Source organism: Anabas testudineus, chromosome 10 (assembly GCF_900324465.2).
Source record: "Anabas testudineus chromosome 10, fAnaTes1.2, whole genome shotgun sequence".
NCBI classification, from domain to species: Eukaryota; Metazoa; Chordata; class Actinopteri; order Anabantiformes; family Anabantidae; genus Anabas; species Anabas testudineus.
Window position 1 is genome coordinate 8,294,965 of NC_046619.1, and position 10,278 is coordinate 8,305,242.

The 10,278-nt window shown below is 38.9% G+C and overlaps 1 protein-coding gene across 3 annotated transcripts; it reads right to left on the reverse strand.

Annotated features, from left to right (window-relative positions):
• Nucleotides 1-2,206: 2,206 nt before the first annotated feature.
• On the reverse strand, nucleotides 2,207-6,983 carry rmnd5b (required for meiotic nuclear division 5 homolog B). Of its 3 annotated transcripts, none has more exons than XM_026357847.1 (10): nucleotides 6,903-6,983; nucleotides 5,415-5,561; nucleotides 5,086-5,228; nucleotides 4,871-5,008; nucleotides 4,604-4,704; nucleotides 4,050-4,216; nucleotides 3,686-3,851; nucleotides 3,417-3,519; nucleotides 3,178-3,332; nucleotides 2,207-2,810 (listed from the first exon to the last, which is right to left on the reverse strand). In XM_026357847.1, exons 2-10 carry the CDS (start codon nucleotides 5,551-5,553, stop codon nucleotides 2,747-2,749), a joined length of 1,176 nt encoding a protein of 391 aa, XP_026213632.1. In that variant the 5' UTR covers nucleotides 5,554-5,561; nucleotides 6,903-6,983; the 3' UTR covers nucleotides 2,207-2,746. The 3 variants fall into 3 exon arrangements, with proteins under 3 accessions (XP_026213632.1, XP_026213633.1, XP_026213634.1); XM_026357848.1 differs by having other exon boundaries at nucleotides 6,947-6,966; XM_026357849.1 differs by lacking the exon at nucleotides 6,903-6,983 and adding an exon at nucleotides 6,579-6,599.
• Nucleotides 6,984-10,278: the final 3,295 nt, after the last annotated feature.

Here is a 10,278-nt window from a genome sequence, read left to right on the forward strand (position 1 = left end):
GGCCTTGGATCCTTATCTCAGTGTCTCTCTAAGGTCCTCCCTCCCCTCTATTTCAGACTTCACCTACTATCTCTCGCTTTACAGACAGCAGAGAGGTGAAAGGTCAGTTGACATGGGAACATACTGCAGGAGGACCCCTGTCAGCTGCAGAAAAAAAAAATCACTTCTACGGAAAGAAATCAAATGTAGAGACCAGAACAGACAGCCAAAGATCTGTTGGCAGAAGTGGAGGTTTAACACAAGTTTTTTTTTTTTTCTTTTCAAAATGTATGTTGTTTGTGGAGACGCATGAGTGAGAGCACGCATATATGAGAATAACAGAAAAACAGCTCATGCAATTCCATAACAGAGATTTATTTTTAATGCAGGATCATAATCTGAATAGTTATGAGCTGTGGCTGACTCACAAGGCCCTTACTTTGGCATTTAAAACATTATATAAACTGAGGCTTAATTTAACTGCACAGATCGGGAGAGATGGAGTGATTTACTGAAGGGAGATGAGAACAGGTTCTTGCCTCGCTCACTATCACTCTGTAAGACAGCTGCAGTGATCAATGTCATCAGCGTGAATGAAAGTCTAGTGAATAATTGATGGACTTAAAAAAAATAGTGCTTGCAAAGCACCTTAAATTTAAAACCTTTAATTTGTGATTTAACAGACTGCAAGGCTGTTAGTTAATTTATGAAGAATACTAGCGCCACCAAGTGGTGATGAAAGGAGGGTGAGTAGCTGTTGAAACCTAATGATAGACAATGGTCAGCGGTCTGAGCAGTCCACCACCCAATGCCAGCAAAAGCCTCCAAAGGTCACTTGGAGTATAAATTTTTATTTTCATTTCAGATGCAAGTATATGAAACATGTTAGAGGATAAATATTTACAATCGAAGTTGCATAACACACAAAAGCAGGAAATGCAAACAGACAAGAGAGTTAATAGGAAAGAAGTACAGAGCACTAGCAGGCTGTCTGAAGGAACACTCAAAGACGAAATGAATGATTGTCAACCAAAGGAAAGAAGAAGAAGAAAAAAAAAAGGAAATTCACTGAAAGTCCACACAAAACATGCTTTAACCCACTCCAAAGTGTGCCCAGGTTAAAATGTCTGTCTTAAACTCCAACTCAAAACTAGCAGTAATGTTGCATTGTCTGTGTGAGCTATGCTGGTGCTGTGCTTGCTGAACAAATTAGCCTCACTCGAGTGTGAGGTGACATCACCACTTTCAAGAGGACGCCATGAACTAACACCATTAGTACGGGTCACCTAAACATATTGTAGTGTACATCGAAACATCTTGGAGCTTGTAGCGCACTTTCCCCAAATGTATGTTGAAACATCACCAGTTTAATAATATATACACATTCCAGTAATAGCCAAGTTATCAGCCTCAATAGTGAAATATGTTGTCTTTGTTCAAGACTCCTTATAGAAATGTACAACTTTAATACTAACTGCAAGGTGTGTGTATGGACAGTTACAGTGAGCCCTGAGGAAATGCGTGGATTTTAATGTTTCTATTCTGACGCAATCTCAAACGAAAGCCAAACCTACGCAGCAGAGGCATTTTCTAAGTATATATTAAACAGCAGCTACAATGATCAGAGGACTTCCCCACCCACAACGAGTAAAAGCTGAATCACAAGCCTACAGTCACTGCAAGTCAGACCATACGGCTACCATCACACCACGTTACATCTCCAAATCACACAGTACACAATGTGGGTTCGAGTGAGACGATGGCACAACCGTGAAGCGAGCTGTCCACTCGTTGCGTTCCGAAAGTTACACAGTAGTATTGATTATTCATGTTGCTGTTCAGTTTAATTTACCTATTTTACATGAGCCGTTGTGGCGTTTGCAATGAAAATAGTAACAAAGGACATTTCACAGTATATTTTTTGTTTCTTTTTTTTTTGTGTGGTTTTGTTTGTTAAATACATACATGTAACAAGACAGATGGGTTCTATAATGAGGACAATGATGCTGGTGCAGTCAGTCACAAAAAAAAAAAAAAAGCTGTTTCACCATTGATGAGTTAATACTTATACTTATCAAATGGAAACATCAGCCCACATCCAGGCTACGTGAGGCCTTAATCACATCCTGGAGGACTAATGGGTCACAATCAAGAGTTTGATTCAACACAGACCTCCATCGTTCGTTTTACCAGCGAATAATAACCTTCAGCACACTCTGTTACTATGTGTTTCTTCTGATGTATAATAATAGAAGTTTATTGTCATCCTGAAATCAGAAGCTGTCTCTCTATACCACTTGTCCACACTCACCCAACAATAATCATTCAAAACAGAAAAAAAGCAGTCATCCAACTCAAAACAGTGAATAAAGCAGAGAAGAAAAAAAAACTATGAAGTATTACATACTTTAAAAAGAGAAGCCTATAACTCTGCAGGCATTTGCAAACGAGTTTCAATGAACGATCCTTTTTCAGAGGCTGTTCTTTGTGAGGATGTTCTCATTTATGACAGACTCCTCACTACACTACATCTACTCAGTTGTAGATGGACCATCCCAGCTGAACTCTGCATACGATAAACGTGGAGGCTCCAAGGTGGGTTACAGAAAGGCCGAGGCTGTCCGGACGAGCACAGGGGTAAAACCTTATTGCTTACAACAACAGGCCAAGAGGCCAGGGACAGAGGAAAGGGGCCAGAGCAAATGGTCCTGGAGTTGCAAAGAGCTCCAGGGAACTTCAGCCTTACTCATGGGGAGAGTGTGTGGTATCAAAAGTATATCTGCTTGGCGTGTGACGGATTCTGCTCCATGGGGCAGTAAGGGCATTTCAACCTGAGAGTGAGGATAAAGAGATAAAACAACATGTTACAATATGTGGGTTTGTTAGTTTGATGGAGCTTAGTGGTTGTTTTAACTGGATATAATACAGATCCACACTACACATTACACTATAGAAACCAGCAGTAATTATTTGACAATGTTTGCTATTACTTTTTCTAGATTTTACTTTCTAACATTATACAGTGTAGCTCCTTACAATGCTTATACTCCTGACTCAATATAGACCTGGTTAATTACTGGAAGGTAATTGATCATGAATGGAATGAAGAGTTAAATGTTATGATAACACAACTGTTGCTACTCACATAGCCATCCTCCCACGCACATATCAATCATTTAGACTATACTGCTGACTTACTTCCCAGCATTTGTGAGTTTATTGAGGGCATCTCTGGAGATGACGTGGCCACAGATGAGCTTCATGGGAGGGTTGCTCTCTGAGGTCTGCTGCCGAAGAATCGGACAGGCGAACACAGAATGGTACCAGCACTTCTTCCCGAGGTCAATTTCAATCTACATGAACACACAGGATCTTGGATCAACATAATGCTCCAAAAGAATGCCAAGTGTCTCGTTGGAAATTCACAGGGGACTTACAGGCAGCTCATCTTTGTGTGTCCAGACTCCACTACACTGTCTCTGCTCTATCACCTGTTTGATGTTCATCAGCACTGGCAAGGCCATACAGCCTGATGCAAAACTGGGGAGGAAGACATGGCATCATTGATGCATTTTAGTGTAGTTAACATCCTTTTAATCACACACCTGGTGATGATAATGCAATAACATCATTCATTCTCAATCCTAATTTGAAATTTGGTATAAAGGAAAAATACTAAAGTAGTTATAGATATATGTTTTCGGACCTAACACTAAGCGGAGACTCTACAGAGAGGCCCAGTAAAGCGCAGGCATCTCTGGTGAAGATGTTACAGATCTCGGCCCACTGATTTGTCTCCAGCAGACTGCGGTACGGAGAGTTCTCAATGCCATGACGCAGGTACACCAGACTGCCCATCAGGATCTGGATATCTACATCGAGAAACAAATACAGGGATGTGAAAAAAAGAATTAAACAAACCATACATGACTAACATGATATAAACCTCATACTATGTGTATTTGGCACCATATTATTTAAAGTTTAATGAATATTGTCACACACAACTCAAGTGAATTTGTGTTAGTGTCAGGTAAATCATAATATTTATGCCACTGTCTGCTGCCTACCCCTCTGGTGCTGAGAGGCAAAAGGCTGGAAGTGCCTGGCATATTGAAGGGCCTCCATTTGGTTGTTGATGCCTCCACTGAGCAGACTAATGAAGTACAAGCGGTGCAACTTGAATTCTAAACTGCTGTTCAAGTCCAGAAGGCGCTGCCGATTCGTCACAGCCCACCTGAGAAGATACAAGTTCTTTATTCCCCTCATTACAGGCTCAAAAGTGATGGCTACGACATGACCAAAGTCCCACTAATCTCAACAGAAATTCTTCAAGGTTAGGACATTATATTATTGTGGCAACAATTCCAAAAGAGATACCACCATTTTAAGTAGTCAGCCAAATTTGATAGGCAACTGATTTTGTTTTCTTTAATTATGAATGAACCTTTTTTTTCCCAAAATGTTTTGTTATACTGAGAAAGTTTTTGATATTTTTTTTGTTTTATCTTTAATTGATAACAACTAAACACATTAACACTAAACCCAACTATTTATGCCAGAGCATTAAATGGTAAGTGTATTATTTTATTTAAAAATAAATAGAAGAATAAAAAAAACATACTCTAATGCTGGCCTGAGGTCCTGCATCCTCAGAGCTTCAAGGATCCTGTTCAGCTCCAAAAAAGGCTGCTTCATACTCATGTCTATAACTACACCAGACTCCTAGAAATGAAACAACATTGAACATAAATGAACATTTTACCAAAACCTATCTTGAAAAATTGCTGTAGATTACTATAATTCTGAAGCCTGATAATGTTACTTCAATTTGTTTGCTTTTATAAATTGCAGAGAAGATTATTACTAAAGTTCTTAATGCAAGTTTTACCTGGCAAAGATCCTCTGCTACACTGAGCATCCCTTGTCTATAAAGGTGCTCCACAATGGTCTCACTCAAGTATTTCTGTCTCTCTGGCGTGTCCCACACTGTCTCTGCCACAACAGCACTGATTTCTGCATCAAAATTCTGCAGGGAAGCATATCAGACATTATTCAAGTAAGTGATAAATGTAATAGATACACAAAGTCACAGGCTGTCCATACCCTGTCAATGGCTTTGCCCACTTTTGACACACTGCCATGGATGTCCTTATGTCGGGACGCTAGCATCTGCACTGTTTCTTTGATGTTCTTACAACACTGGGCCATTGTCTGAGATAGGACTGATAGGTCTGCATCTTGTACTCCTGCAAGAAAGAAAAAGGAGTTTTACAGTGCACATCAACAATTACATGTCCCTGCACAGGACACTTATGACAACACATTTCCAAAGTGAGAAAAATGTTAAAATTACTCCAACAATAACATTAAATTTATTTTACTTGTAACTGGATCTGAAGAGTGTTAAGTCACCTTGTGGGTATTTTTCTTACCAAAAGCCACAAGCTGTCCCCGTATCTCACAAACACTTCGCAGGAGCTCATCTAGCCTCTCCTCAGACTGGTGGCCATATGTTACAAAGCGATGGAGCACTTTCTCCAGTTCCCGCTCCACACATGCACACTGCTCCATGGTTCAGACTGGAACACACACACACACACACACACACACACACACACACACACACACACACACACACACACACAAACAAGATTTAAGAAAAGGAACCAGAAATTAAAAAAATACTAAAACAGAATTTTTAAGACTGATACAACTGACAAATATAATATTACCATGATATTTAATTTTATTCATATTAAACATTTGTCTGTTTTCTAGGGTTTTGAATGATATGTCTTGAATGTAAATCTCAGATTGTAACAAAGATAGTGCCCAGAAGAAGCTGGGGAACAAATGCTTTTATGATTATTTGTTCTCTAGTGTGTGAGTGAGGGCACTGGCAGCCAATAGATACACATACAGTATCTATGTTACATTATTTTGAATAGAAAAATGTAAATACAAATACAGAGACTCATAATAAATATGTTTTAAAAAATTGTTACCAAATTGTAATCAATTTATGCTTAAAAGATACACTGGTCAGGTCAATACTGTTTCTAAATGATCCTAGTGAAGTGTATAGCTCCAGTTATTGTAGGATGTTGTACAAATATATGAGATGACATGCCACTACTTCAATGTTAGAAACCAATTGCAGCAGTATTACACAAATATTCTCACATCTTGATAATCCCCTGACTCTGACACAACTTTCCTGATCAGTTTCCCTGTTGTGACACCGCTAACAACTAGCGAGGCCTCAACATTATTAGAAAGACTCAGTGTAGTCTGCGGCCTGGTGTTTACCGACGATAGTCGCCGCTAACGCGTCAACCCTGTAAAAGTTTAACCCTAATCATCAAGTAAGCGAAAATGGTCAGTGATTCTGTTTGAGCAGCTGGTTTGCATATATCTATTATTACCCTTCTATTTGAAAAACACCTAATTCAATAAGAGGTATAGCTTTGTTTTGGCGTTAACTGAAGCTGAAAACAGAAAATGTCCACCTACGGTCATAAAGCTAGCCAACATTAACGCCAGCTACAATTCTGTTTTAACATTCAAATGCCACACTTCATAATTGTATTACTCACGGTTGATTAATATTAAGTACGGCAAACTCGTAACCGTGTATTTTGTTTCGATGCTGCAGTTTAGAAAAATACTTAGCCGTAGCCACAGCTAACATAAACAAACGGTGTCACAGTCTCTAGCAAGCTACAAAAGCTCGTCACTGCTAGCAGCTAGCTAGCTAGCTAGCTAGGCGATGTTAGCCAGCTGCCAACTGACAAGGCCCAAATAATTTCAGGACAGAATGACAACCCGCTTGTTCTCTTTATTCTGCGTTGCTCCAACACTTAAAACATATATTACCACCTAAATGAAATTTAAGATATGTTTAAATAAACATCACTCACCTATCCTGCTAATTAGTTAGCAAACATTAGCGTTAGCCACTTGCCTGTTATGGCAACACTTCATCAGTAATCGTAATGCGGATGTTCCTGTGTCGCATTCCGCATTAACACTGGACATTTCAAAATAAAAGACGGTTTCTCTGCCATGTCTAATTCTCTCTAATAATCTCTTCGTTTATCATAAGATTTCCACTTGGAGAGGTTTGTCTCCTGCACCTAGGTGATGTCTCACCTTGTACACAACATATTAAGTAGTTGAGCTAGAGCAAGTTTTACTTTTTAAAATACACTTGGGAAGTTTCCTCTGTAACATGTGCAATGAACCAAAAATTCAACTAAAACCACATTTAATCATTTATTTACAATTGTACAATCGGAAGAATTGACTTTTTGCTAGACTAGTTACTAAATACTGCATTGACATTTATGCAGTGGAGTAAAGTATTTGAAAATAAAGTGTAAAACAGCATAAAATGCAAATTCTCAAGTAGCCTACCTCAGAATTGTCCATCAGTGATACCAAAAACATTAAAACATAGCTAATAATAGAATTGTGGCTTGTGCAGAGCTCCGCCATGCAGAGTCTACCCTAAAAGAGCAACTAGGTCAATTAAAAAAAGACAGATTTGACATAGGATCTATGTTTATATTCTCACAATTGGCATTCTTCAAGTTATTTAAGTAGCACTTAAATAACTCATCATAAGACTACTGGGACTTTGTTTAGCACCATATTCCTCAGATAGAACCCCAGTGGTAAAAAAAGTGATACTTAAAAAAAAAAAGTAAGCCATGTTTATTTATCTTCACAAATAAGGAAGTGTTGTGGCAGACACGTTGTCTCAGCATGTGGACACATCAGCTTCAAACCCCTTGATTTAGAGGGTTAACATGTTTGTCCACTTATAGATGCTCACACAGTGCATTGCTCATGTACAGCTTACTGGTGTGTTGCATTTCTAAGGTTGGGTGAGGTCTCTGGGCGTGAGCAGGCTGGTGTGACTAATCTGTCAGTGATGTGGACAAAAGCTCCTCATTGCTTAGGTGCTCATCATTCTTTCCCTGTGAGTCTTCATCCAGTCTCCAGCCAGACTACAGAGGTTCAAATTTACCAGCACTTTAATACACTTTAGTTTGATAGTTTGCACTATCTTATATGCAAGTCACACATACATTATGCATCTCGATCTTGCTGACCTTTATTGTTTTGTTCTATTTGTTTTTACAAATTTTCTTTTGTAAGCTTTTCCCCAGTGATAACCATATTTATTTGTGAAATTGTGTGTGTCAGATTACTGTATGAACCCTATGTCAAACATATGACCCTTCCTTTAAAATATGACAAGAGTTCAGAGAGACAATGATGATGTTTGTCATGCAATTTGACATTCTAATGAAACATGAAATTACAGACATACAGAGTATGTGTGAATGCAGTTCTGGAGTCTATAAACACTAGTCTATAAAAACTAATGAGCTTGTCTAAAATTAATGATGTAACAAAAGCGATACAACTGTGTGAAAAGTAAAATGTTTCCATAACCACACTAAAAATGTATGCATTTGTAGTCATTTATGACCCTTCAGCCAGAAGAGTGGACCACTGTTGAAAGCAATTTCTCACCTCTGTCCTGTTACAGATATTATACAGCCTCAGACACAGCCTTATGCAACATTCTGTTGAGGCTGCATGACTGAGACTGAATGGTAATCCCATGAGGTATTGGCGTATGGACTATGGGCTTATTCAAACTCACTGCCAACACGCCTGGACAGTCTCAATGTGACTCAGAGGGTACTGCTATTGTAGCAACAGTGCCGTGCATTTTGACAGTTTTAATTATATGCTTGTCATTGGCTGTAAAATTAAATGGAGCCTTAAGTGTGAATTTTAAATTAAAAACTTGTATTGCATGTAGTGGTTTTGGAACTTAATATATATTATAACTTAATATGTAGCAGCACTACTTCAGATGTTGTGCAAGTTTTGCTAGTTCATTATTTACAATCACACACAGACACACATACTGTATATTGTGTATATACTGTATATGTGTAAATACAGCATGTATACAAGCAGACATTAAATGTTAAGAATAAAATCATGTGAAGTGATTAAACGGACAATGGGCTATTTTTAAAGGCCCCCTTTTTTCAGTGTACCCACACAGATAGTTAACGTTATCTGTCCTTGATAGTATTGGTCTATATATAGAGGACCCTGTGACTGAGCTGGCTGTAAGTCTCATATTCCAGGCACACTCATCTGTCCTGGACAGATCAGCACCTGCTGCTAACTATAAACCCACCCATCCACCCCCAGCTCTGCACCCCCGCCCAGCCAATGCCCAACTAAACTCTAGGCTGGAGAAGAAAAAAAGATCCAGGTTAGACTCACTGCTTTCCCTGAGGCCAGATCAGAAGGGAGGGGCGGAAATAGACATGGGAGCATAAGAGGATGTAATATGTCTGTAAGAGATGCCCACCTTTGCCTTTTCTATTCAAGTCTAACACATGGCAGTGCCTTTTACTTTCCGACGTTGTGTTGCTACTGTGCCACTGCCAGACTGAGCTGTACGGAGCTGCTCCTGGAGCTGGGATATACATAAAGGTCTTGTAAGCTCGGAGTGGGCTATGGATTTTGAACTAGTGTTTGCTGTATGAGGTGCAGATATTACAACAGAGAGAAACTCAATGCCCTTGGGAAAGCAGTGCCATTGGCCAAAGGTACAGTACCAATCGTTTTCTTTCTCTACCTTCATGGAGAGCAGGCTCTCTTTCTGTAGTCTACACCACTACAATGTGGAAAGCATAGTTAAAGGGTACATACCGGGCAGAGCTAATCTGTATGTTGTCACTTTCCCTTTATCCAAGATGAATCAATCAGTCTTCAGAAATGAAAAAAATAAGTTGTACTTCACAGCACTGGACAAAAGTAGTGTGAACTTTTAAGCATTTGTTACATTAAATTTATACAGTCTATCTAAATATTTTCTTTTTTCAAACCTTAACTGAATTTATGTACGTTCTCCTGTATATATATTTTAAGTTGTCTGCTACTGCTTTTCAAAGGATAATGACAGAGTTAGATTTATGTTTTAAACCCCTTTTATTGGTTTACAATATATCTGTATGGATTCTCTTAGATAGGTTGTTCTAGGTAAGTTAACAAAATATAAACACTGCACCCTTAAGTCGCGGTATTAGCAGTTTATACACTTTGTCTCTCACAAATTTTTACTTACTATTAATTTTTACTTAGAAATTAAAGCGGCACAAATCCCCCAGGTGACCATGTTTTATTTCCAGTCCAGGACCAGAGCCCAGAGCAGACTAGAGGAGCATACTGGACTGGCCACAGTGAGAATTTGGAGCT